Source organism: Buteo buteo, chromosome 24, assembly GCF_964188355.1.
Source record: "Buteo buteo chromosome 24, bButBut1.hap1.1, whole genome shotgun sequence".
NCBI lineage: Eukaryota > Metazoa > Chordata > Aves > Accipitriformes > Accipitridae > Buteo > Buteo buteo.
The window spans coordinates 22,779,759-22,807,426 of record NC_134194.1 but is presented as its reverse complement, the minus strand read 5'-3'; the positions used below and the strand labels follow the sequence as shown (position 1 = coordinate 22,807,426).

Here is a 27,668-nt window from a genome sequence, read left to right as displayed (position 1 = left end):
ACAAAGATTGGACCTGCCAAAGAATTTGTTTCCCAGAGTGAGCATTCAAGCACTGGGGAGCAGTTTGCAGGATCAGAACTTCAGCCTGCTCTGGGTGATAAACCCTCAGGAGAGGAAAGAGAACCCCCACTTTTTTAAATGCATCTCTACTTATCTTAATAGTTCTTCTTGTTAGATTGTGTTGGCGGTCAGACTCTAAGCACGTGACTAAACTGTCAAAAAAATCAAGATATTTAAGGATTATTTGCTGTATTAAATGCTCTTACAAGCAGTGCACTCTATTGCCCTGTGGATAGTATAACGTCATGACTGGCAATTTTCCTTTTTTAGTACAAGGACGCATGTGTGAAGGCAAATCGAGGGTACAAGTGGTGCCCCACAGCAAACCAACCTGCCGAAACCCAGGCATCCACTGTTACAAACGGGAAGAAGCTATGGGCCTTTGCTTCAGACTCTGCAAAGGCTTTACCAAGCCCGAGGAAAGTGACAAGAAGTGACGAAATGCCACAGCGTAACTTCAGGATGGCAGGTGAGATTTCCATCCATGTTCCTCACACGTAGCTGCCTTGTTTTGTTTGCGGACGCGGTGTTGGAATCGAACTGCAAGACCAGTTTCCTTTACTGCACCTGGTACTGTAGTGCAAATACCTTTCATGTCCCAAATTGAGTTGCCAAGACTCTAGTTAAACCTCTGCATAACAGCCTCAAATTTCCTAAGTGCATGATTGCTTTCGATAGTCGAGTCCAGATGTGTGACATATCATAAGCCGTACCCTGTTTGGGGTCCAGATTTGATTGATGTTTAGTTCAGGCTTATCTGCTGTTAGAGCTTTTCATAGTCATAAAGGGAAATGCTGATTGTGTGCATTCTTTTTGTCTTTCATAGAGTGTTGTACTATGTTTAGTAATTTGCTGTTGACAGAAATAATTTATGGTTGTCTATGAAGTTGGAAGTGCTAACGTTCCTGTGGATGAATGTACCAGTGGAGCTAACTTCTTGTATTTAAATCAAGAGAAGCGTAATGATAGCTTGGAGGGCTGGATTCTCACCATTTTAAACATTAAAAGGTAAAATAAAATCATATCCATCAAGAAGTGGATTGCCTGAGCTGGTGAAAGGCAGATAATCTCACACTGATATCCACAAATGGCAGAACTGTAGCAATCATGAGCCTGAAGTAGAAACATTAATGTTAAATACTGGCAGCTTAAGAGCCTAACAGTCAAGGTAGAAACTGATTTTTACCCCACCACCCTTTTTTTCCTTTTTATTTTTCTTTTCTGCAGTTTGACATTTCTAATTTTATAAATACTGATGTATTTGAAACTTTGTCATATCCTACCTAGGTTATGACAAGTGTGTGGCAGATAGGACTTTCCTGCTTAGAGAGATCGTGAGCTGGAGAGTGGGAAATGGTTTTATGGAACAAGTATAAAAGGAGAAGAAGGAATAAAAAGGCTTGTATGCCTTTTTGCCAGTTTAGTGGTTTGAAAATTCCTGTAATGAAATTTCTTCTGGCTATGAAGGAACTGTGAATTGGGATCAAAAGAAAGTGTTTCCTGCTACATCGTTCTGATATATGGGAGACCAGTTCTAAAAATCTCAGGCCCCTTCATCCCATTCTGGTTTTGCTCTCAGAGGAGTCACTTTTATGCTCCTTCAGGTTTATTGACTTAACGGAGAGAACAAGGAGTAGGTGTTGGTCTGCCTGGCTGCTGTCCCCCACTGCTCCTGCCAGGATATCCAACTGTAGAGCTTCTGAGTACAGAGAGATCTTGAATCAACACCTATCAGAGCAGAGGACAGAGAACTTAAAGAGTTCCTGAGAAACTGATCTAATCCATTGTTTTATCTATGGAGCCATTAATTTCTGAAGAAGGCCCTCTTTTGTGCTACATGTGACTTTGAAAAGATGACAGAGATCGGCAGCTTCAGCAGTTCCCTGGATAATATTCTAGCTAGGATGTTCCCTGTCAACCTCAGCTTCATCAGTTCTTGTGTCTTTACATTTATAGTTTCTTGCCAGATCTGCATAAGGCTGTATGACTTAAATCTTCATATGAAAAGTAGCACTTGTCTTGACATGTGAAAATCGGGACCCCAGCTAGTGCTTATACAAAAAGAGGTGAAATTTGTGCCAAGAAATACTTTTCTAAAGACTCCTCAGTCTGACTTCGATACTGCAACTGAGTCCTGCTGAGTCTTGTATAAGCACATGCATCATAGCAGGCATACAGAAATCATGCTGTATGTTAGAAAAGCAGTGACAGTTTTGGTACTGCTGTTTTCAGTAAGACAACTTCAGTGCATTAGTCTTGGTCACCTAGCTTGTGTATTTACAAGTGAGGGAAACAGTGAATGGCAAGGGCTCGAGCACTGCTGAGAAGTCATCCATGCGTTTTTATTGCTAGCATACTCTGGCATAGTTTTGATCTGCTCCAACCTAGTAATCTCCCAGACAGTTCTCAGGAGTGGCTTGAGTCAACAGCATATGCTAGGATCTGTTCCCAATAGGCACTTTAGATGTTACTGCACTATTTTGAGGACAAAAAAAATTCTGGCAAGTGAGTAGAAACTGCTGTGTTGCCAACCTGCGAACCAGAGATTAGTCCCTAGCCCATTTTATTTACTCTTTTCCTTCTCTAGACCAGTGTCAATCTCAAAAGCATCAGGGATTTATCTGGAAGTGATACAGTCTATCTGTGGGGCTTTTTGAGTGTGGTAGCTGTGTGATACATACAGGACATTACTCTTGTCCGTTTAGTTAGTTGAGACTATCTAGTGGCCTAGTATCTCTCACAGGTTGCTCTTTAGTCCAGATGGTGTTCTTTATCTCAACAGTACATTCACTGACTGGAGATCCTTCCCTGAGAGCATTCTCGTATTAACATTTTCATATAGTAGAAGTTGTTTTGAAATTTAGGTCCATTTAGGTCATATGGAGATCTCGAGAGTGAACATACAATGTTAGAATCCTTACTATCCTTACAGTATCCCTTTGGGTCCTATTGGAGTTCCCAAACTATTGCAGATGAACCTTCCACATCTCCTTGGAGAGTCCATCCATTCCTGCTCCCTGAGATCCGGCTCCTGTTCAAGAGCCTGAAAGATATTACAAGATCTCATGTTTTTTTAAAACTCGAGAGTCTCAAACCATGACTGCAAACAAGCTCAAGGAAATGTGAAAATACCAGGAAATTCAAACAAAAAACATAGAGATATTTAGAAGAGAGTGGGAAGATACACACAAGTATTATGATGCACTAAAAAATGTCATCATAGTAGGAAAATGTTCTCCATCTGATAAGCTGAGTATCATTAATGCTATAAAAAGAAACAATGTACATTGCATATACCAGTACGCAGATCATCAGTATATCTGCAGATACTATATGATTGTAAAGAACCTAAGGATGGACATGTGTAATTGAGGTAATGCAAGGAATAAAGTTTCTCGTCTCCTGCAATGTGTCCTCATGAAGAATGCTACTGGGACGTATAAGCGTAGTTGAACAGGGGATTTGGCAGCAAACGTAACAAATCAGGCAGCACACAAACTGTGGCAGTCAGGCAGCCTGAAATTAGTCTAAAATCTGTAAAGATGTGGAATTTTTGAGAGTTGAAAAGCAAATTTGTGTCCCTGTATGGACACAAAGCAAAAACTGTCGTCCTTACTGTGAATTTTATAAGAAATGGCTTGCTGAAGAGCTCACAAAACAATATTGCTGAAGATAGGCAGTATGAGTTTTGTTTCAAAGACTTGGTTTCAGAGCAAAAGCTGGAATGGGAACTTTTTATAATTGCCATTTCTAAATCTTGCAAGGCAAGGAAGTAGTCATTTTCCCCATTAAATTGCACATTGCTAATCAACCCCTAGGGGGAATTCAAAGTTAAAGGAAGTGGTAAACAAGACAACAAAAACCAGAAACAATAATACCAAAGCAAAATGAATAGCTAACTCTGAAGTTAAACAGAAGAAAATTAAGATTAGACAAAATGCAATGGGGTAATCCCTTCCATTAGTGTTAAAGTGTCAGACTTAATTCAGCTTCTGATATCAATGGGTAATAGAAAGTGGGAATGCAAAACCATGCACGTGCTCATAATTTAGAGAGTGTTTCTGAAGTGATGACAAGGGAAATTCACAAAAATTGTGCTTCAAGAGTTAACAGGCTGCTTGAGTTGCTTCTAATCCAAATCTTGTTCTTCTTGTAACTGTGAAGCCCTTTTCTGCTCCTGTCTTCTGCCCTCAATGTCATGCAAAAGAACTTCATCCCTAGTATTATGTTAACATACATTTATGAATTTTAAATGCACTGTGGTTGTTCAAGTGGTCAGTCATCAAGTATGGGAAAATGAAATGATAGAACAGAAACATGCAAACTGCTGTAGCTGTGATGCTTCGTTAAGGTTCCTGAAATAAAAACGTTCCTGAGAACTTGACTTTGAAGTCCTTATCCATAAAGCTATTTTTCAGAAGTACTACCAGAAGTACTACTAGGATGAGCTGATCAAGTCAGACGAGGTCTTTTAAGGCATAATGAACTATATAGTATCTTCCTTGCAGCTGCGTCAGCTTCCATAGGAGTTAACAGGGGGTTATTTAAACAGGATGTAGACACAGGCTGGCAGAAATTTGGATTCCTTATCAGCTCTGTCACGTGCACTACTACTTACAGTCATCAAAAAAAACAAACAACAGTTTAGTAGAAGAAAAACATAGAAGGACAGTTGGTTTGATATCAGGATATTGGCTGCAAATCAAAGTAGATGTGCTTAAGTACACAAGACCACTGTAGCTAAGAGGCACTTTTATTGTAAGCATCTCTTTACAGACACACATGACTTTCTGAAAAACTCTTTTAGCTGAAGTCTATCATTTTTTTTTCAGCAAAGAGATGATTTTTTTTTTTTTCAGATTTATGAAAACTGATTTGATACATGAGTTGTGAGCTTAAAATGAATACCTCATCAGATGAGATCTTTTTCAATTTTTTAAATCCAAACTGTGGGATAAATTACTATTCTGAGAATTTATAATTTTTTTAAAAATTGCTGTTGGCTTGTCAAAAATATGTTTTTCATACAGTGAAATATTTTCATTCAGATGCACCAGCAGCATATAGTAAGAGTTAGGGCGGAGCAAGTAAGGATCTTGGTTTTTTTGTTTGTGAGACTGCATATTAGGAATCTAGAAGAAGAAAACCAACCAGCTGGATAGAGAGGATAACTGGTAACATTTGTTTGCAATAAAGTTAAGTCTAAAATCCATTGGAAAAACCCCCGCAGTGGTTTGTTTTAATCCCTTAGTAGAGAGAAAAAAATGGAAATCATGTAGAAAGGTAGGAAATCCTGCTTGAAAATTTGAAATCCAGCAGATGAATTCCTCCCCAAAGTAATAAATATGTTAAAAGTAAGTTAACTGAACAAGAAATTCTTTGAAGCTTTAAACTGAGCTTCTCCTGTCTCTCTGTTCTTCTTCAAAATTGTATTTGAAATTTTTCAGTTTACAGAGAGATTGTAATCATTGTCTCTGAAGACACAGCCTGAGGCTGGAGCTTTAGGCTAAGATTTTATTTTCTATATATTAGCATTCAGAATGTTGGGGAGAAGAAAAATACCATTTTCAAAGTGTACATTCAACGCCATGTATGCAATTCCTTTACTGTCCACTGGTTTGTATAGTGTTAATTTACTGGCAAGTGATCAATCAAAATCATAGTGCACAAAGAAGGATGGAATCTTTTTTACTCTCTTCTACCGGTGCTGGAATTAAGCACTTCAAAAACTTTGAAAACCTAGAAAAGCACTTTTACAGCTTTATTCAGTAGGGTGAACAAGTAAGTGTTACAGATATAAGCATATGTCATATCTACTGAGTAAAAACATTTTTTTTGTTTTTCCTGGTCCTGAGAGGAAAGATATTCTAAATATACTGCTCACTAGTGTTGCCTATTCCGTAAAGCTCACATACTTTGTTTTCCACTAATATTTTTAAATGACACAGAAGTTACTGCTCTTCAGTCATATCCCTGCATTCAATTACACAAGAACCTCATTCATTAGGTGGTTGAGAAAAGCTTTGTATTTTAGACTGTGAAATGATGGTAATTAAATGACAAGGATACAGGAGAAAGTTTATGTTTGTATCTCTACTCTCTACCTTCTTTGTAGAGCAAATAATTAAAATTTAGAGCCTAATTACATACAAATGAAAAAATCCGAAGCTTTCTGCACTCCAAATAGGAATGCACTGAAATATCAATAGCTCATTTTATATAGCTGAAGTATTAGCCACTACTTATAGAGCATTAAAATAAAACACTTCAAGCAGTTTGTGCTCTATTTGGCAGTCAAAAGATAGCTTTCTACATTGTTGATTAATAGGCTGGGATTCAACTATACAACTTGAAATATATTTCATTAGCAAAATATACAATGGTTTGTCTGTAACAAGAAAAGAAAATCAACAACAAATGCTGAACGGAAAAGCAAAATAAATATATTCTCTTTAATAAGATGTGGCAGGAAGAGGTAGGTCTAACACAAGTGTATAAAGCCCAAGAAGCTGGTTCTCTGCAACTTACTTGGTTCCAGACCCCTTTGCTTGTGTACTTTTCTCCTTCTCTTATCCTGTTTTATTCGCAAATAGTACTTTTTTTCTGTGAGCACTACTCCATCTGCGTGCTCTACAAACATTTCTCCTTCTTCTTGATGGTCCTAAGACTCATTTCTTTACTCTTAGTAAACTTAATTGCTTTAATGTTCTGCCTTTCACCTGACTTGATCCCCATCCACTGCTGCTTGTTCTTCTCCAGACTCCTGCCTTCAGGCACAAGGGCCTGGGACACCCCACCCGTATCAGTCCCCTGCCGAAGGAAAAGTCTTCTCTTCTGAGAGAGAAAAGAAGTCCCAGTCTTCCCAGGGACAGAGCTGGGAAGGGCTGTCTGGAGCAAGTCTTTGCTAAAACTGTTTGAGGACCATGAGCAAATTCAAGGGATGGAAAATCCTGCATTTCTGGGCCTGGGGGGTCCCCAGGGTGCTGCTGCGTCCCCAGCACATGTCCCCATGTCACCGGAGCCCTCTGTGAGGTCACAGTGGTTGGGCTCTACATCTTCCTCCTGGGGCTGGTGCTGCCCCAGTTGCTCATGGCTTTTGCCTGGAGGAGCAGCGTGTCGATCCGTGGGATCCTGCTGCCCATGCGGAGGATGAGAGCGCTCAGAGGTGAGGGGCTGGTGGGAGGCTGGGGTCTGATACGTGCTGGAGGCAGTGTCTGTCCCAGCCGGGTGCTGGGGGCTGCGTCCCATCACCTCTCATCCTGCTGCCAGGCACGTCCCAGAGGGTCCTGGATCCATCCTCTCCCTGCCCTCCGTGAGGCAGCTGGGGACCGCTCAGAGGTGACTTGGGCTGGCCGGCTCTTGTCAGGGCTGCCCAGCCCCAGCCCTGCCGGCCTCTCCTTGCGGAGCCCGTGTCCGTCCCCTGGCCAGCTCAGGGCCCCTGTGCTGGACTCACTCCAGCGCATCGCTGCCGTTCTGTCACTGAGGAGCCCAGGATGGGCCCAGTCCCCCAGGGTGGTCTTCCCACTGCCGCGGTGAGGGGAAGACTCCCTCCCCTCATCCCACTGACTTCCCTCTTGCCAGTACAGCCCAGCACAGGCTGGTAGTGCTGGGGCAGTCTGGGAAGATCCTCACCCCTCCCTGGCGCGAAGCCCTGCAGCCAGCAAAGCCATTTCTTTCTTTTCTTGCAGCTCTCTGCTCATGCGTGCGTTCCCAGTCCAGACCTGCGCGTTCTGAGGACAGAGGCGGTGTGACGGGGACTGTCCCTGCGGCCGTCACTACCTTTGTGGCCGTCGGGACTTCTCTGCTAAAGCGACTGCAAGACCATGAGGTGAGGTGGGGGTTGAGGGCTCCCCTCCATGCCCCTGGCTTCCCCGGGTGCCGTGGCAGAGGGGCGTCTCACCTGACAGCACCTCTGCCCTCCTGCAGGCGCTTTGTCCCCAGGCGCCGATCCTGCTGCTCAAGCTGGACTAATGCCATTGCTCCCCACTCCTTTCCCCGGGAGCTCCCAGTGCTGGGGCTCCTGCCCGTGCGAGGAGCAACACTGGGCCCCAAGGCGCAGGGTGCTCACGGCTTCCCCTCCTCGGGGCATGGTCTCGTTCCCATGCCTTCCCCTTTGCCACGGTCCATTTGGATCTCTCAAATGTACAGGACAACATACGCTGTGATTTCAACTTTATTTCATGAGCTCAGTAAGAAATACAATGAAAAAACATGACAGGGGCTCAATTCCCTTCTCCCAGACTCGTCTATCACCTGAATTCACTCCTTCACCAGTCAAGTCATAAGGTTTCATAACTTATAATCTGTAACTCTTAATATCGTGCACCTATGAGCAAAAAAAAGAATTTTTTTGCTATGAACCTATGAGCCAACCGAGAGAGCGCTCACCCTTCCTCCTCCATCACGGTGTGGGCGTCCCCTGTGTCGCACCGGGAAGCATGAAAGCCTCAGCAGTTCAGCTGCTGTTGGATCTGCTTCAAAAGCTTTTTGAGTAAGCTGATGTTTTATACCCTCCAGCTTGGAGGCTGGGTCTATACCATTTCCTTACGTTAGTGGATTCTGAGGAAACTGCCAGACAAAAGGTAATGGCTGCCGGAGACAGCCATCCGCAGCTGGTAATGGCTGCATCATGGCCCTTTAGCTCTCTCTGGCCACGCGTCCTGCCTACGCGGTGCTCTCGCTTTGACCTAATGGTGCTGCTCCCAGCATACACCAGGCCTTAGCAGGAGCTGGGTTAGCCAAAATCTAGGCAGGAGTTGAGTGAACAGTCACACCCTTCCTTGTCCGGCACTTTCCCCCTGACCTCCGCCATCCCCCGTTTTCAGGAGTGACCGCCCAGGCTCCCATGTGGCCTTTTGCCCCGGTGGAGTCGATCTCCCTGTCTGACTCTCTGCTCGTGTCAGAGGCACCGCGGAAGATCCTGCTGTTCCCCGTGGCTGTCCTGACCGATGCCTGCAACTCGTCCCTCGTGCCCGTGTCACGCAGATGATTTGGGGGGCAGCAGGTCTCTGTCGTGGCTCCCTGGGAACAAGGGCAAAGCAAGTCCCATCACTCCCCTTTGTGGTCCATCCCCAGGGTGACCGAGTGGAGACGTACCGGGAGCTGGAGAGCGTCTTGTGGGGAGACGACGGCTGTTTGACGAGTGGCGTTGTGAACCGCCTGATAGCAGAGGCGTTGAGTGACATGCGAGCAGCCCAGGTGAGCTTGTTCTCTTTCAAGGCCACCCAAGCAGCCTGCCTCTGCCCCTGGTTTTGGGGGAAATACAGAGTGGCGCAGAGATGTTCCTCGGTTGTTCAGACCCAGCAGAGGTCCTAAGGGAGAGGCTCTGGGGACTCGTCGTGACAGGGAATTTGGAGAGGGGAGTGTTGTGTTAAAGGGTAAAGACTTTGGGCAGAAAATAACCCCCCTTGCGTTCCAGCTTGTCTTTAGATGTCCGAGGGGCTGGGGGCGGCTAGGCTTAGATTCTGGGTGATGCCCAATTCAGCACTGTAAGTCCGGTCGCGTTCAATATGTTGAACTAACACGATTACGGATGCACAAATAGCGCACTGTACTTTCAGTTTAGTGGCGTTCAATGAACTATCACAGCCAGACTTAAGGAGCTTGGTTGCGTTCAATGAACTATCACGGCTAGATTTTAATGAATAGTACAGTTTATTAAAGCAACAGGAGTACAGGTTCTTTTGGATTGCCGATGATAAATACACTGTCTGCAAGGCACGTGCAAATAATAATACAGTCGACTACAAGCGCATTAAATTATGGAAGGAAAAGAGCTCTAAAGAATTCTAAGTTTCCCGGGAAAGCACTCGGTACAGCCGAGTGTTCGAATCTCACCCAAGAGGTGTCCCTCTGGGGGGAAGAGAGGTTCAGCCTGTCGACTGACCCCAGAAGGCAGTGATGTCCTCCCAACTTGTCCACGACGGTATCTTCCCTAATAGTCACCCTTTCTTTGGGCCTTTTTACACTATTTTCCTATTTAGGTGGAGCTCGAGTGACTCCAGTCATGCATGCCTTTACTTTGATTGGTATTAAGTTCTCTCGCTTTGCTTTTAAAAGGACATGCTAGAAAAAAATTCAGAGCGCAGGCTCAGTGAGGGGTGGTTGCACTTTGGAGGCGGGTAGCTTTTGGGATGGAGGTGTGTTTTGGTATTCTAATGAGCAAAGTTCACCCAGAGGACGTGATGTTGCGTGTCAGTACCCCAGGACAGGGCACTTAGGAGATAAATCAGAAGTAGGGCAGTAGATCGACAGAACCCCCATGATTTTACCTCCTTGCTTCCGTGGATTCAATGCAGGGACCTACCCTTCCTATCGTTCCAGTTCCCTATCCCTGCGATAACATCACAGAGACTGGCCGTGGCGTCTCCGCTCCACTCCACCCTCCATGTTACTTCTCTTAGGGTCAGCACACCAAACTGCCTTGGTGTTGCTAACATCTAAGGTTGCAGGTTACATTGCACAGAGAATTATTAGGGAACCAATTCCTTGCGTGTCCACTGCATTCCACCCTGGAGGTTTTGCCTTCCCTCAAGGGGGTGCGGGGAACATACTGATAAGTCGCTTCTAGCAGTCACTCCACAGGGAGGCAGGGAACTGTGCAGAGAAGCGGACTCGGGGCTGTTTCTAACTGAGCGACAGCTGGGTTCAAGCTCAACACTGTTTGTCCTGCTTTGAGGAAGGGCCGTGGCAACCCACCAGCCCCACGGAGAGGTCCCAGGGGGGTCTTGAGTCTGTGGCAGTTTGATCCTGGCATCTGCATGGAGAGGGAGAGGGGGCAGCAGCACAGGGCTGTTCTGGGGCAAAGCCTCCCTCATCTCGCCAGGGAACTGCTCGCCTATCCCAGGGTACAAGAGGCAGCAGCCGCTCGGCCCCGAGCACAGCTGTCCCGAGGGGTCTTGCAGAGGAGATGGGGTCATTCAGCCTGCCCTAGTGCCTCAGCCTTTTTCTCCGGAGTGTTTAACCTGTGACGCTTTTGCAGGGTGTGACAGGTGACGTGAAGATGGCCGCTAGTGACGTCCTGGTAGCTCTGGCCCGCTCCCACTTCCACTTTGTCATGTCCGAGCTCCAGAGCCACCTGAAGGCCATGAGGAAGGTCCCTGATGAGATTGTGCTCCTCACCTTGGGCAAAATGGCCCGCAGCTATGGTATGGCACCCTGGGCCTTGGGTAGAGATCTGTGATAACAAGGAGAAGGGATCCTCCCCCTCCCTAAACGCCCTGTGTTGAACTGGGGGGCTACGGAGTTGCCGTGCCTCCTTGCTCCGCGCCAGGGCCAGTTGGCAGCTCTGCCTTATCAGCCCGATCCCAGTTCCCAAAGGGTGGGAACCTGTTGGAGACAAACCCGCGGGGTCTTGGCCCCCCACCGTCCTCCCCGTTTCCCCAAAGGGCTTCCCCCCGGGGAAGGCAGCCCGTCCCACACCCTCCGGCACGTCCTGCGTGGCCCAGCAGCCCCAGCCCTGGCAGGGATGGACCCCAGTCTCCCGTGTCTCTCACCGACCCTCTCGGTCCCTCTGTCCCTGCCTCCTCTGCAGCCCTGCGGTGCATCCCCTTTGTGGGAATGACGCTGCTCGCCCTGCGCACCGTGCTGACCCAGGTGGGGAGCGGCGAGGTCCTGCATGCCATCTGCAGTGGTGAGTGTCGGCTCCTTGGCTGGGGTCTTAGGGGCAGGGGCGGCCTTCGATGCCTCCATGTGATCTCAGAGGGAGCGTGGTGGGTGTGAGCCCGGGGCAATCCCAAACTGCAGCGAGTGTGTAGGAGGAGCGGGGGAAGGCCAGGAGGTTTCTGTGGGCGGGACGCGGCAGCGCTGCACGGAGAAACTCCTGGGTCCCTTCCCACGGTTTCTGTTCCCCCGCTTCCCTCTGGGATTAAACTCCCTACTCTGAAAGGGCGAGTATGAGGGAAGGGAAGGGAAAAGGGAAGGGAAAAGGGAAGGGAAGGGAAAAGGGAAGGGAAGGGTGTGCAGTTGGAAATGCTGGAGGGGAAGGGGCCGTTGAGGAGGAGAAGGTGCGATGGGTGTGAGGAGGAGAGAAACGGTGGGGTGTTTGAACCCAGGCACCTCAAGAGCACAGATTGCCCTTGGATCCAGATCCAGATCCAGGGAAGCCCTGCTGAGCCTGGGACCGTCCTTAAAGCAGGCTTGGGCGTGAACGCAAGGTACCGTCCCTGCTGCAGACTCTCACATGCTCCCTTTTCCTTTGTCCTGGTGCAGTCCTGGAGCAATGGTCGAAAGGAGTCAGTACATACCTCTGCAGCTGGGAGCAATGCCCCTTCCCTCGCAAGGGGGTAGCACAGTTCTGTGAAGCCATTTACCCGGTCTTCCGCTATGTGGTGGCAAATTGGCTGGACTGCAAGGAGGAAGAGGTGAGAAGTGCTGCTTTCCACGCCCGGGGCTGCAGCAGGGATGTCCATGGCGCTGGGTCCGTCTGTGCCCAGTGGGGTGCGAGCAGAGGGCCGAGGGGAAGGGGGCTTCCCGACGGGAAGCAGCCGAGCCTTGGGGCCTTTCTGCAGGGAGGGCTGGGGTAGCAGGGTGGGGAAGTGCTCTCTCTCCTCTGGAGCAAGCCCTTCTTCTGCAGGGCAGAAGGGAAAGGGAAACCCCTCCCAGTGGGAAGGGCAGACCGGTGTTCAGGGGATGCTGAGCACTAGGCAGACCTTCAGCCCTCCAAGCGGAGCCTCTCCCTTCCCTCTTCAGGACAAGCAGGCTGTCCTCGGGGCAGTGGCTGCCATGCTGGGGGTCCTTCTGCATGAGGAGCAGCACCGAGAGCAGACCTGGGAGCAGCTCCTCTGGCTCCTGCAGCAATACCAGGAGGTCCGAGACAACTCCCGGCTCACCGAGGTGAGATGTTGCGCAGGGCCTGGCGTGGCTGCTGGGGTGGGTCTGCGCGAGTGCTAAGAGGCACTGGGGAGCTGTGGGGTGCCAGGAGGAGCTGGGAAGCCCTTAGAGAAGGAACAGGAAGAGCAGAGGAGGCCTGAGGTTTCTTGGGCTCTTTGGGCAGAAAAGGAGAAACCCGGGGCAGGGCGGGAGGGAGGCAAGAGTCCCTGGGGCTCATCTGCTCAGGAAGGGAGGCACTGCCAGCTCCCTGGGGCTCTGTGTGCAGGAAGAGCTTTGCCCGAATGCCCAGGGCCATGTCCAGTCCCATGCGGCGACTGGCGAGGTCTGATGAGTGGGAAACTGAGTTGTCAAGCCCGGGCTCCGTTCCGAGGAAAGAGACCCTCTTGATGCTGCTCTGCTCGTCAGGCTTTTCCCTGGGAGCTGATGTTAGGGGCTCCCCTTATCCCAGACGTGCTGGGTTTCTCCATTCCCAAGTGCCTTTAGGTGGCTTGAGCCTCCTCTTCCCCCCCGTTCTCTTGTAGAGCCTCAGCTATGTCCTGGAGATCCTGGAGGGAGTTCAGACCCCAATGCCGCAGGGCACGGCTCTTGCCATCAGCACCGCTGTGCGCCGCCAGGTAAGGGGAGCCCTGCGCCCTGCCGCAAGCCTGGGGCCTGCACCCATGATTGCCACGGAAGGGAAGGACCCGCCGGCTGGCAGGGCAGAGCAGGGCGTTCCTCCACTGGGACCTTCCTGCAGGCCTGGAGCATGCCAGGACTTCGATCCAGGTGCCATCTTAAGGCTGCAGGAGGCCTGATCCTGGCTGTTTGGAACGGGCCTGAGCGGCAGCCCGGTTCCCACAGCCATTTCCCTCTCGGCCAAGTCGCAGGAGGACTCTGGAGCGCCAGCACCCTGAGGGCAGCCTTTCAGCGCTGCTCAGCCTCAGCTCCTGGGCAGCCTGGGCTGCCGCAAACCTCTGTGTGTGCCCGGGGCCACCGTGGGGTGGGCTGGGTTTCGGCTGTGGGTCCCATGCCCAGAGTGCCCAGGGAGAGGAGAACGGAGAGCGCCATTACTTTTCGGTCCCTCTCAGCACTGATGCCGCTTTCTCTAAAATGGATCTTGCTCCCACAGCTCCCTGATGTGACCGAGGAGGCTGGCCCGGCCCAGAAGGCAGTGCTGTCCCGCTGCATCATGCTGCAGGGTAAGGAGAGGAGACTGGGCGATGGCCCGCCGTGCCGTGGCAGCTCTCTCCCTGTCCTTGGCTGTTGGGGACAGCTGCCTGCTGATGCAGAATGCGATTTCTTCCCCGCAGCACGAATGCGCCCCGAGGAGACAGGCATGTTTCTGCACTCCCAGCTGAGCGGTGGGAGTGAGGCCGGTCGCGTGGCAGCCCTGGGCCTGCTGGGAGCGCTGGCCCGCGCTGACGGTCAGTGCCACAGACCAGGGACGCAAGGCAGGGGTTGGGGCTGCTGGGCTGACAGCAGGAACGGGCCGAAAGTGGTGCACCTGCACCCAAAGGGAGCTGCGAAGAGCGGGTCCCCCAGCCGAGCTGACGCCCCGCAGCAGGGCTCTCCCCCGGCAGTTAGAAATGCCGGCACACCAGGGACGGCGCTCCACGGGCGTGTAACACAGGCAGGCTGGTGGGCGGGCAGGTGGGCTGCTTTGCACAGGAGCTGCTCGTACCCGTGCTGTTTCTCTTGTTCTCTCTGTTGCCATAGCCTTCGGTCCCTGTAAAATAGCCTCTGGAAGTGGGGTTGCTCCGACTACGCCGCTGCTTCCCGTGAAGCCAGTCAGGCCCCGCTCTTCTGTCCCATTGGAAGCTTCAGGGGATCCCTTCTGCCACTGGGGCTCTGCCTCAATGCACACCTCTCCGTATCTCTTCCAGCACCTGCGGTGAGAGAGAAGCTGCCCCAGCTGGTGGAGGCCATGCGCTCCTTGTGCAGTGACCCCAGTGCCCAGGTGAACTGGTTTGGGAAGAGAGGGTGCCACCAGGGGAGGCAGAGAAACCCTTTCCCTTGGGACAGAGCCAGAGGGCCTGGGGAAGTGCTGGCGCGTTGCCCAGGTGGTGGCTGATGGCTCCTCCCTGGGGAGAGCTGGCAGGGCAGAGCGGGGAGGTCTCTGGGCTCTGCGGGGCAAATGCCCGTCCAGCCTGGTGCTGAAGCCCAGCCCTGACGCCAGGAGCGAAAGCTTCTGCCGTGGCCTTGCCACCTCTCTGCGAGCCACAAAGGCGCAAACTCTTTGGGTTTTGAACAGGAGGGTCATAACCACACTCTCCCCTGGCAGGTGCGGAGGGCAGTTCTGGAGTTCAGCAGGGAGCTGCTCAGCTCCGGATCCCAGAGCTGCTGGCCATGGGATGTGGTGGGGCACATCTTCAGCGAGTTCAGCCGGACCTCGGGCACACTGGTAAGGGCAGAGCAGGACACCCAGGGCTGGTTGTTTTGACCAGTGCCTGGACCGTGCTGAGGGCTCCTGCCGGCGGCCTTGGCCTTGGAGAGCTCCATGCTGCAGAGCCATCGGCGCTGGCACTGCCGTCAGAGCCGCTTCCGAATGGCCGTTCCTCGTGGGTGTCTGTGCCGATGTTGGTGGAGATGTCAGTGGATGATGTGGGTTTACACCTCGGCATGCCACCCAGCACTGTGGTGCCGAGCTGTGCCCACGGGCGCCTTCGGCAAAGCCGCCTTGCAAAGGGAGCGTCTTGTAGGGGCAGGACATCTTCCGTCCTTAAATGCTGATGGACGGTGAGCAAAACACAGCCAGTGCGGACAGGTGGGCCTGGCTAGAGGAGCTTTCTGTGGTGTTCTCGTGCTCTGGCCCTCCAAAGCACACCCTGCCCACCCAGTAACAGTCTGGGGGCCCACATCCCTTCTGGCAAGGGGACGGGCCGTTTGGCAGTCCCTGTGGTGAGCGTTTCCCAGCATTCAGCTGGGTGCCCAGGAGGTGAAAGCTGGGGATGGCCGAGCCTCCCGCTGACTCGCCGAGGACATTCCCTCTGGCCGCACCTTCCCTCTAGCTGGGAGATCCATGTGCGTCACTCTGAGGCTCGGGGAGGCTCTGCTTTGGGAGCAGGGCAAAGGAAAGGGCTTCTGGGTGCTCCTCCACATCTGTCGGGCTGGGTGTGCTGCCTCCAGGGCTGGCACTGAGCACAGCCTTGCTGAAGGGCACGTTCCTCACCTCTGCTTTGGTGGCACGACAGCAGCATTTGGGCCCCAGGGGACCGAGTCGGCAAGCAGCGGCACTGTCTGCTCCCAGGCTTCCCAGTCCTTCCCAGGGTCTGGGACCCGGTCCTCGAGCTGGGTCCGTCTGGCCATCGGGAGGGGGGCAGGCACAGGAGCAAGAAGAGCACTGGTGAGGGGTGCCTGAGCCTCATCAGTTGGGAGCTGAAGGTAATTGGGGGTTTGCCAACTCTGTCTTACAGGTGGCAGGAGGCCTTTTTGCCTGGGAAAACCCAGAGGATGGAGCAATTCGAGCCCTGTGCCTGGACATCGTGGGCTCACTGGACGTCACTCTGAGAGGGATGACCAAAGTAAGTTGCCCTCTGTCCTGCTGCTGTGGCCGCTTCTTGCCTTCAGGACATTTTTCCGTGTGCTCCCCCATGCCCTGAACCTGTCCCCTCCTGCGCTGAAGCGCACCAGGCTCAGTGAAATGCAGACCGTCCTTTTCGTCTTCGCGCTGAGCGGAAATGCCAGTGTGGCGAATTGCCCGGTTCTTCTCTGCAGCTCCTGTGGCCGAGGCTGCTGCAGTACGTGGTGCCAGCCCAGTACAGCGGCATGCTGATCCCGCTCTCCCGCTGCCTCCGAGCCCTGGTTGAGAGACGGGAGAGAGCGGGGTGCGAGGAGGAGGAGGAGGAGCCGGATGCCATGGACTCCCAGGAGCAAGGTAGGAGCCCCAGCGAGTGCTGCTGCTGGGTTTGGCCAGGGGTCAGGCCAGCCCGCGTCTCCCTGCGCCCCACCAGCCCTGAGCAGGAGCCCAGGAAAAGCAAAGGGCAGAGACAGGCTCTGCTGCTGGGCACGAGGGGCTCTGCCCTGCGTGGCCCCTTGCCCGGCGCAGAGGCCTGGCTCTCCTGCTCGCAGCGCTCTCCTGGTGAGCCGGGGCTCGCTCCTGGCCGTGCTGGAGCTGCCTTCATCTCCTGCTGGGCAGCCCTGGGGAGCCCCCCAGCCAGCGCTATTGCAGCGCAGCTGCTCTCAGCCCTCAGCCCTGTGTGGGGCTATCGGAGGCGTGAGGCTCGTCGGCTCACCCAGCCTTTCTGCCTCCCCACAGCCCGGCTGCCGGCTCCCCAGGCCCTGCTGGCTCGACTGCTGGTGAGTAGCGGGGCCCTGGGGAAAGAGCTTTTCTGGCCAGGGGTGGTGGGAGATCCCGGGGTAGAGATGCTGTTGAGGCCAGCGCCGGGAGCCCCCAAGGAGGAGGCAGCATGCCCGAGCCCATCAGGGATCCCACTCCGTTCTCAGGGCTGGCAGCACCCTGGGTGAAGCCGTCGGCTGCCTGCTGCCAGCCAAGCGGCACCGAGCTCCCTCCCAAGCTCCCTCCTGGGAGAAGCTGTGGCTCTGGCGGCAGGAGCGACCCTTCTCTCCTGCCCTCCTCTAGGTGGTGGCGGCAGCTCCTTACCCGAGCCGCGAACGCGCAGTCGCTGCCTTGCAGCTGCTGCAGGCCCTCCACGGCAGGATCCACAGAGGCTTGGGGGCGGCGTGGGCGACCGAGATCCCCCTCCTGCTGCAGTACCTGGAAGGTAAAGTGCAGGTGGGGAGGGAGAGGCTGGAGGGGAGGGAGGGGGGCAGGAAAACGCAGCTGCCTGGCGCGACGGAGGGCAATTGTCCCCAGTTCCCCAGCACTTGCTCTGCTGCCTTTCCCCTTCCAGGGAGCCGGTGCTGAGGCTGGGGGCAGCTGTCCCCTGGCATCAGTTCGGCCCAGGGGATGGAGGGGGCCGTTGATGTCCCCTCGGAGGGCAGGTGTTGGCATCACCCAAGGATGGTGTCTGGGAGAGGGACGTGACTGGTGCTCCTGGAGGGGGTGCAGCCCTCGGCTTTGGAGGACCAAGTCCCCAGGCCAGGCGAGGTTTGCAGCAGCTGTCCTCGGCAGTAGCCTGGGAGAAGGGCTGGAAATGGGCAAAAGGCAATGGGTGGTTCGGGAGAAAATGTGTGTTGGGACTGGGTGGTTGGAGTTGTTGTGGGAGCTGCAGTCGCTCAGTGGGAATCTGCTGCGGCCAGTGCGTCCTTCCCCAGATTGAGTCAATGCCTCTGACGACCGCCCCTGGGATCCCTCCTGTGTCTTTGGCCTCGCAAGGGCTTTCGCGTAGGCCCTCTCTAGCCTGATGGCCTGGGACTTTTGGGAGGTCGGACTGCAGAGGAGAGCGCCAGACTCGTCTTTGGTGTGAGCTTAAATAGCTGCGAGAGCTTTTGCTTCCTCTTGCTTCCTAGGCAGAACTGAGAGCTCCCTGGCCTCTGCAGAGTGGGAGCGCCGTGTGCTTAAGGTATAGCATCCTTGCGGGGGGTGTCACAAATCGAGGGGTGAGAAGAGGCAGCAAAGTTGTGGGAGGAAGCTCGGGGCTGCTTGTGTAGGCACCAGGAGGTGGGGGCACCTCCTGAGCACCCTGCGCCTCCCCCGGCAGTAGGTGCCTGCCCACTCAAGAGGAGCTGCTGCCTGCACACGTGCCACGGCTGATGGCTAATGCCCTCTAACGCTGTGGCACGCGCCTTAGCGCTGCCTCCTCCTCTAAGTCCGGCCTGCCGGGGGGTCTCACATGAGGCGTTAGGAGAAGAGGGAAGCTGGTGAAAAGAGGCTTGGGTGGGGTGAGGGAGGAGACTGCCGTTCCCGGCAGCTCTCCCCCGCAGCATCCCGGGACACGTGAGCGTGGAAAGGGCCCTGGCCAAGGTCTGGGGAACACTCGCTTCCTTTCCCGTTCACACCAGTTTCTGCGAGCGTCGCTGGAGCCCGTGGAGGACAAGGCCTGGACCGTAGGCCTGAGCCAGGAGCTGAGCCAGCGGCTGGGCAGCTCTGCTGCCGGCTCCTGGGAGGAGGTGTGTGTCCTGCCCGGCACTGGGGCTGGAGCTGGCGCTGGTGCTCTGCCCACGCAGGCAGATTTCACTGCTTTCCTTTCCCTCGTCCCCAAAAGGCGTTTCCCCTGGGCTGCCCCAGCGGCTGGCCACAGCCTGGCATCGTGGCCGGCTCTGCCTGCTCCCGGAGGTGGTGGGGTCCATCTGGGGCCAGCCCTCTCCTGACGGGTCGGGCCATGACTGCATCTCGGGCTCGGCTTCTTCTCTTTCAGCTTTTCCTGTACAAGGCTCTTGGGACGGTGCTGGCAGCTTGTCAGGACCTCAGACACGTCCAAGGGCAGGTGCTGAGGTTCCTCCAGGAGACAAACCCTGTGGAGCTGTCTGAGGCCAAGGTGAGGTGATGCTCCTGTCCTGAGCAGCCCCTGGATTTTCCTGGGGGAGAGGGAGGGCTGCTCCTGGCCCAGCTCCAGACCTCCTTCCTTTCCCCGTTGCTGCTGTTTCCGGCTTGCTGCAACGTCCTGCCCGGCCACGGTCGCTGGCCACGGCTGAATGCCTGGACTGGAACCGACTCCCCGTTTCTCCGTGGTTGCAGGGAATGATTTCTGTTGTGTCCCACGCTGCCGAGAGCCACTTCCACCTGGTCTTGGGCACGGTGACTATGTTCTCTGCCGCTTTCACCAGAGACTGGTCCCGCCAGGCTTCCACGGGCTGGGAGGTAAAGGAACGAGGGGCTTGCTGGTTGGCTTTCCTTTTTTGGCCTTCTTTCCACTTCTACACCTGCAGCAGCCACCCTGTGGCAGCTGCCTTGAGATTAACCTTCTTGGAAGAGCTACCCGAGACCTGTGTTTCAGAGGGGACATCCTGGCCTTGGGGCCCCTGAGGGGTCTCTGGAGAGGATGGGGTTTGGCACCTGGTGGATCAGAGCCACCCAGCTGGGGCAGCTGCAGCAGTTGCTTGCTTGCTTGCTCGCTCGCAGCCACATTGCCCTGACTTAACTTCAGCAGGAGCTGGTGACAAGGGGGTGGGCACAGTGTGACACTCTGCCCCTTCCTCAAAGCTGAGGGCTGGGAGCAGGAGCCTGGTGAGGTCTCATTGGCTCTGCTCCCCACCTGGGGGCTGTGGGGAAGCCTTTCTGGGCAGGGCAGGGCCCTGCAGAGAGAGCAGTGCAGCCTGGCCTGGGGAGGTGAGCAGACCGGGCTCATCTGCGCCACTGACCCGCACAGGCTGCACGGCTCTGAGCAGGACCGTGACAGGCTATGTCGGGTACCTGTCCGCAGAAAGGTTCCAGACAGCTCCCCGGCCTCTCGAGTCAGTGGTATAACAGCCAGCAGCGTGTGTGATGCTGGCTGCACCTCCTCCCTCTCCGAGAGAGAGAACTCAAGCTGCGGGGTGGGAACAACTCCCAGCTCCAGCACTCGCAGCTCGGGGAGCTGCTGGGAGGTGCTGGGGGAAACAAAGAGCTGGCGAGGGTGCGGGGCAGGGCCTGCCGCAGGAGCCCGCCGCAGGAGTCCCGGGGCTGATGTCTCAGGGCATCTCTGTCGACACAGGTACAGCGGCGGCAGAAGATGGAGCGAACCCGGACCATTCGTGCTGCTCTCATGCGCACCTACAGCGGCATTGCGCTGCATGCCCCCAAGGAGCAGCTGCTCACCTGTGTGGATAAAGAAATCATGGGCAACATCCTGAGGCTCTCCAGAGATAAAGAGAGGGTAGGAGCACAGGGCGCGTAGGGTGGGGATGCCCGGGTGCCCCAGCTCCGGCCCCTCGGGGCTGGGGTGTACCGAGATGGGCGGTCTCTTCCTAAAGACCTCCCAAGGAGGGGTTTGTCCTCAGTGTCCAGATGCAAGCCCTCTGTGGCTTCTCCCTGCCCGTGCTCCTCTTCCACCTCTCAGCCCTTCAAAGAGTTCAAGGGGTGCTTTGCTCTCTTTGGCCTCAGGACTTGCAGCTCAAGCTCGCCCTGGTGCAGAGCATCACCGAGGTCAGTTGTGCCATCCAGGCTGTGGGCGACTGCGGCAGCTTTGAGCTCTCCTTAAAGCAGGAGGCGATGCGGACCCTGCTGGTGAGTGTCCGTAGCTGGAGCCGTCACACGGGGGAGTTTTGGGCTGTGCCGTCAGCCTGGTTTCCCCAGAGGCATGATGGCCTCTCGGCTTCACGCGAGCTCCTGGAGCTGTGTCCGCAGCTGGTGGGGCCCTTGGGTGCTGGTACTGGGTGGCTGTGGCTGAGGAGCAGGGTCCCTCCTGCAGTGCCTTTGTGCCTTTGGGGTTCCGTGGGGGAGATGGGGCAGCGTCTGCCCAAGCCTGGCAGCAGAGCCTGTCCCCGGGGCGGCGGGAGGGCTGTCCCGTGTCCCTGCCCGCTGCCAACTCTGCACTTGTCTCTGGGACTTGCAGGACTGGATAAAGAGGGAGCCCTGGGACTCCCTGGTGTATGGAGTGTTTCAGGCCCTGGAGGAGTTGAGGTGAGGTCTGTTCCCCAGGCTCTGGGCACTCCCAGTGTGCCCCAGCCCAGCTTGAGCATGGGGCCAGGAGCTGCTGGGGCTGTGGAGTGGGAGGGTGTTCCCCATTCCAGGTGTCTCCCAGAAGAAGGGAGCCCCAGGGGTTCCTTAACCTGGGGGGGTGGGGGGGTTGCCTGCTGCCTGGGAGGAGGTAGGAATTGCTGGAGCTGAAGGCAGTGCTCGCTGGCATGGGCTGGGGGGGTTGGATTTGGGGCCCTCGATTAGGAGGGACTCAGTTGTGGTTTAAACCACCCTGGAGAGGGCTCGTAAATCCCCTTTCTGTTTTGTCTCCCTTCTTCCTCTGGCCAGCAAGCTGAGGCCGCCTCTGAGCGGGAAGGAAAATGGCAACCTGCTGGCAGTGTGCTGCCAGAGTGTTTTGTCCCATCCTTCCGAGGAGCAGATGAAAAAGGGAAGGAAGAGTGTGAGGGCAGCTGTGAACATGGAGGTACCCACCGGCCAGTGCCTGCCCACCTCTGGGTCAGGATCCCACCTCAGCACGCCCTGGCAGCCCCCATGATGCATAGCCTCAGCTCTCCTTTGCTGCTTTTAGCTTCTGCACAGGAGAGGCATGGAAGATCTGGGCCACCTCATAGAAACCCTTCTGGAGGCTGAGGCGACCTCTGCCTGCTTTTGCAAAGTGTTCCACGTGAGTAGCCACGGGGCAACAGGGAAAGCGTTGCCAGGGCAGAGAATCGAGACCTTAGTGGGTGATAGGAGGTGGATACCTTTCCTCCAGACAAATGGGGCTTTGGCTCCTTGCTCTGGGGCTGTGCATCTGGCCGGGGCTGGGGGTCAGGAGTGCCTGGCCACTGCAGCCTCAGGACAGGCAGCGAAGTGGGCCCTGGTGGAGGGAAAGCCAAGAGCCAGCCCTGAGCTGGGCGAGAGCAGCCCTGGGGGGAAGGCCGGAGCAGGGAGACGCCAGCAGGGAAGCAAGACCTGACACAGGGCAGAGGCGGCTGCATAGCGCGAGGCGGTGAAGGCTGCAGGGCCGGTGCTTGGTGGGGCGGGGGATGCGCCAGGAAGGGGCCAGAGAAGAAGGGAGAGGGAGAGGGATCTCGGGGAGAGAAAGATTCCTGTTGCGAGAGAGATGCCCCCTGCCCCAGGTCCTGAAGGGCTGGCTCACCTCAGCCAAAGAATGGGAGCGGGAGAGAGCCCTGCGGGTTTGCACCCACGTGCTGGGCGCTTGCAAGGAGCGATGTGAGCTCACGGTGAGTAGGGACCCTCCGCGTGCCCTGGTGCCCCATTCCCACCATTCGTGGCCCTGGAAAGGAGCCCTGCCCAGCTGGGTGCTGGCTTTCGGGGGCCCTGGGATTATGGGGCAGCCCTTCTGCCTGGTCGCTGCCCAGGGAGCAGGCTGGGCAGTAGAGGCGAGCGGGCGCTGGGACTGCCTGCAACCTTTTTCCTGCTGCTGTCCCCTGCAGAGAGGATGTCCCTACAAGCAGTTCGGCTCCCTGGTGGGACTGCTGGGGTCTCTGACCAGCGACTGCCTGGACACGTGCCACCAGAGGGCATGGGTCTGCCTTGGCTACCTTCTCCAAATGCAAGGTGAGGAGAGCAGGCGCTTCCCAGCCTTGCTCAGCCCGATCCTCCCTCCCTCCCTTCCTGGCCTGGCGCCACCGGGGTCCCGTGGAGGGAAGGGGGAGGCAACGTGCTGGGCTGGTTTTGTGCCCCCACCCTGTTAGCCCTCTGCCCCCCTGCCCATCTCAGGAAGGATCCCTGAGAGAGTGTTGCCGAGTCCCACCTCCCCGGGGCATGCGTGAGGTTGGGTGGTCAGGGCCATCCCTCACTGCTGTCTGAGAGCAGGACGTCGTCACCAATGCTGGGGACTGTCCCCCTCCACGTCTGTCCCTCTCCACGGTCCAGGCAGGAGAGACAGAGGGTGGTCAGACAACTCGCTCGGATGAGGTCCCCGACGTTTCAGAGGGTGCCTTCCCCCTCGCTCCCTGCCTTCAGCCTGGAGAGACAGGCAGCTACCCAGGCAGTCTCCAAAGTCATCCCTGGCAGGGAAGAAATCTCCTGGGGAGCACAAGAGAGGAAGCCAATTTGCTGCCCAGAGCAAACTGGGCAGGGAGGAGGGATCTGAGCTGCAGGCCCAGAGCGTGCTGCAAAGGGTTGAGTTTGCACCCTTTCCTCTTCAGGCAGCAGGGTCTGCCTGTGCTGAGGAAGTCACAGGGAGGTTTCCTGCCTCCCAGAGACGATGGCGGCCTGTGTGGGAATAGGGGACGCAGCTGCTAGGAGCAGAGGCTGCTGAAACCCTGAAGCCCCAGCAAAAGGTTTAAGGAGGAAGAGGGCTCTTTCCAGCCCGGGGTTTGTCAGCCATTTATCAGGCTCAGGAAATCCCGCTGCCCCAAGTTCAGGAGGGCCCTGGCTTTCCCTGTGGCCTTCCCTGCCACCACGGGCGTTCTCCTTTATTGGTATCTGGGGCCAGAGGTTGGCTTTCTGTAGACGTGACTCCTCTTCTCTCCTGCTGTTTGTTCCAGCCAAGAGCATGAAGGTGCCGCAGGCAGATGAGATCCGGTGCCTTTGTGAGGAGCTGAACAGCCCGGACACCGAGACTTTTGCGGAGACCTGTACCCAAATAACAAAGGTAACTGGCCCCGAAACAGTGGGGTGGGGGCCCAGCTCCTGGGCTCCTGCACGTCTCCCTGCTCCCCTCCAGAGTCTCTGTCTCCAGAGCGGGCTGTCCAGGACAGCTGTTGTTAGCAAGTAGCAGGAGGCTCTGAGGCAAGACCGTCCTTTAAGGCACGCTGGAGCAGACACCGTGATGTGTGCGTTTGCACACACGTGTGCGTGCGTGAGTGCTCTTGTCAGAATACCAATTTGGTATATAAGCAAACAACAAGGGGGTAGACACTTCCAAATCGGTTAGCTGCACCAGATGTAAACAGCACTGTAGGCACAGCAGGAGGGCCAAGAGACTGGCCCCTCCATGACTGCTGAACTAACAGTCCCGTCAAGTTGCCTTTCCTTTCCGAATCGCTGGGGCAGAGCTGTGATGCGGGCTCTCCTGTTCCTGACTTCTCTCCAGGCTGTTTGCAGGTGCATCCCTGCAGCACAGGCTGTGGACTTTCTGACTGCCATCCTGGACAGCTTGCTGCATGTCATGCCCCCACGTGCAAGAGCAGTGAGAAAGTGGGTGTTCATCTTCCTGGTGGAATGCAGAGAGGAGATAGTCCAGGAGGTAAAGGAGAGCTTTTTTTCCATTAGACTTCGTCTTTTCTCCTGTTGGCTGTTGCACTGCACCCTGTGCAGTTGGCATGGGCTCAAGAAATGCCGCCTGTGTGCCGAGCCAAGGGGCTCCTGATGGTCCGAGTCGTGCATTAGCACCCGCTGCTGGCGCCTGCTCCGGCTGGTGACAAGGCTATGGGCACTTCTTGTCCAAAGGCTGCCATTGGTCCGGGTCCTTCCCATGAGTGAGGCACTGGGAGGCACCAGCCTTGCCATTCCTCCCCTTCCTCTGGGGTCACTGTCAGTCCTCCCTGCCCTGGGACCCACCTCACCCTTCTCTTTCTTCACTGGTCCCCAATTCCATCTACTCTGAGCTTTGCTGGGCACGCTAGGTTTTCCACAGGTTGCATAGTTGTTCATTGCTCTCACTGCTTTCCCCGACTGTGGTGTTACCCAGCCTGTGAGGTGCCCTTCCTTTAGCCACTAGTTGCTGCCCATCTGTAGCCTGGGAGCCTCTGGCCTCGTGCTGTGCCTGCCCTTTCAAGGCTCCTGTTCTCCTCCGCTCACGCTCTGCTGCGCTCCGCTTGGGCTCTAGGGCCACCAGTGGCTCAAGCAGTGCAGACTAACTCAGTCTCAGGAGGGTAGAGGCAAGGAAAAGCGTCCCTGGAGAACGGGGTTCCTCTGGAAGGAGACACGTGCGCTTGCAGAGGCCCTGCAAGGCATCTGCGGGGTCTCAAAGAGCGTGTTTGGTCGTGGTCTTGCATCGCTACGGACACATGGGGAGAGTTAGCCAAGCGCTGAGCGTGAAATGGGTCCGTGTCCTCTGTGTGCACACAGGGCACGCAGCCGCTCATGGGGTTGGGCCTGGGCACATGCAGCGACCGAGGCTGTGCATGTGAGCGTGTGCATGCGTGTGCGTGTGTGCATGCAGGTGCACGATTGCCAAGAGCACACTGGGCTCCAGATGTGAGCCAGGGTCAGGCAGGGTGGAAGGCGTGAGGTTTCGAGCTGGATCTGGACTCTGTGTCGAGGCAGCAGGCATCGCTCATGTGCCGAATGACTCTGCCTGGGCCCCACAGGAGGGGGTAAAGGAGCCCTTCTTTCTCCTCTTCTTCCATTCAGGTGCCAAAAATCCTGAACACCCTTTACAGCTACATGCAGCAGAGCACCCACAGGCCCTTCCTGCTCCGTGCAGTGTTTCTCCTCACCCGCTTTCGCCAGGAGCCTGTAATCAGCAGTCTCCTCCAGAAGAGTCTGCTCATGGACAGGTACGGGCACTACCCACCTCCCCACTGTAGTCAAACAGGGACCCTGCAGCTTCCTTGCCCTGGGGGGGTCCGGTTGAGAAGCAGGTCTTTTTTTTCTGCCCAAGCAGTCTGGAGTGTTGCAAGACTGCGTGCTTGTGTCTCTGCTGTGAGTGGGGCATTGTAAGCCTCACTGCAGGTGAGGAGGTTTGAGGGCACCGCAGGACCGCAAGGATACGGGCTCAGGGGTGAACGTCTCTTCCCTTGCAGTGACACGGTGGAGCTGTGGAGGAGCCTGGGGAGAAGCATCCTTGGGATTCAGATCCTGAGGTGCTTAGTGGAGAAATTAAACAGAGCAGGAAACGACCGCCTGGGGACGGACTCCTCCCCTTGTGAGCAGCACAGCTGTCAGACTGCTCTGGAGACTCTGACGGTACGTTCAACGGCAGACACCTTTCTGCAGCTCGGCATCTGCTTGCTAACTCACGCTTGGGCGCAAGGGAGTCAGGTGCCCTTTGCGGGTGCCCGTGGAGATTCGCAGGGCGCTGTGCTGGGCCGGCCTCAAGGAGTGTGGGGAGCCAGGGCAGTTTGGTACTCCTGAGCCACAAGGCTGTCGCAGAAGTGACAAGTGCGGACAGTGACCCCCCACCCTGGGCAGGCGGGGGAACCAGGCTGGTGGGAAAAGGCCTTCCCTGAACAGGTGGTTCTTGGTCATGTTTCTCTGCAGATCACCCGTGCCATCTCCGAGGTGGTGTTTGCCCTGAGGAGCACGGAGGAGCTCAGGCGACTGCTTCCCCACCTCCTTCCCAGCCTGCTCAGGTGGGCCAGTGAAATGCTGGGTGGGGAGAGGCAGCTTTTGCTCATGACCAGCTGGAAACAACTGCATGTGGAGAAGCCGTGCAGGTAAAGAGCCGAAGGGGCAGATGGAGGGGCTGGCTTCAGTTCCCCGTGCCAAGGCATGTGCCTTTGTGGGGCTGAGGGAGGGCTTCGCCTGCCCCACTTCCTAGATGTGGAAAGCGGTCGTCGCGGTTGGTTTTACTTCTGTTCCTTCGTGGAGCAACTCCAGCTCCCAGGCAGGAAGGTCTTACGCAGCTCATACTGCGGATGGCCGTCCTCTTGCCTCCTGCATACCCTTGTGTGCACAATAGCATTGCACTCCCTCAACGGACCCCCGCTGGAGCAGTGACTCTTGCGGGCACTGGTGTCATTCTTGGCCAAAGGCTGGTGGGAAGAGGTATGAGGTGTTGGCCTTGGTTGACACCTAGCGTGGAGTCAGTCTAGAGGCGTGGGTTTTCTTCTGCTTCGGTGGGTCTGGGGCATGAAGAAAATGCCAGTGTCGTTAGCTGCAGTCTGGAAGGCTGTGAAGCATCATTCCAGGGGTATTTAGCTCTGCTGCAGATCAGTCTTCCCCGAACCTGCTGCGATTTGAGAGTTCTTGGGGTTTCTGGCGGTGGTGCTCTTTGGACTTGTTTTGTTTGATTGGGTTTGTTTATTTTGCACTTTGTTTCTTTTGCCAGGATTTTCCTTTCAGCTATAAAGTTGGTGCTGGGCAAATGCATGGCGCAGAAATGGACGCAGCTGCTCGAGATTTGGGGAGTGTGGGCTCGCCTGGAAGTCCCTGTGGCTCACCCTGAGGGGGTGCGTCTCCTGACCAGGTAAGAGCCCCAGGGATGCATCTGGCCAACTCCTGCAGGGCTGTGCCCAGGGAAATGGCCGCTGGGACCCTCCCGGCATGCCCGGGAAGCCGTCGGGAGCTGAAGAATAGTGTCTGCATCAGCGCAAGTGAATTTTGGAGGCCCGGCCTGTGGCCTTCCTGGGTAACTGTGTCCCTCGCTTGTGACCCCTGCGCAGTGTCCTGCTCAACGCTGGAGTCGTCTCCCCCTGTCTGGTGAAGAACCTCTTGCCGTGGC

At 55.2% G+C, this 27,668-nt stretch overlaps 1 protein-coding gene across 1 annotated transcript; it reads left to right on the top strand.

The window, feature by feature from the left end:
- Positions 1–438: 438 nt before the first annotated feature.
- Positions 439–27,417, top strand: LOC142044560 (maestro heat-like repeat-containing protein family member 2B). Its single transcript, XM_075057148.1, has 33 exons — positions 439–1,068; positions 6,820–7,225; positions 7,749–7,888; positions 9,136–9,258; positions 11,042–11,207; positions 11,594–11,692; positions 12,271–12,422; positions 12,751–12,894; positions 13,413–13,505; positions 14,000–14,069; positions 14,181–14,294; positions 14,754–14,827; positions 15,152–15,271; positions 16,284–16,391; positions 16,585–17,271; positions 17,450–17,591; positions 18,280–18,332; positions 18,772–18,879; positions 19,128–19,247; positions 19,448–19,570; positions 20,403–20,564; positions 20,792–20,914; positions 21,243–21,310; positions 21,656–21,791; positions 21,897–21,992; positions 22,450–22,554; positions 22,768–22,891; positions 23,827–23,933; positions 24,375–24,527; positions 25,637–25,782; positions 26,029–26,191; positions 26,486–26,661; positions 27,276–27,417. The coding sequence occupies exons 2-33, from the start codon at positions 7,150–7,152 to the stop codon at positions 27,415–27,417; spliced, it is 4,413 nt and encodes a 1,470-aa protein (XP_074913249.1). The 5' UTR covers positions 439–1,068; positions 6,820–7,149.
- Positions 27,418–27,668: the final 251 nt, after the last annotated feature.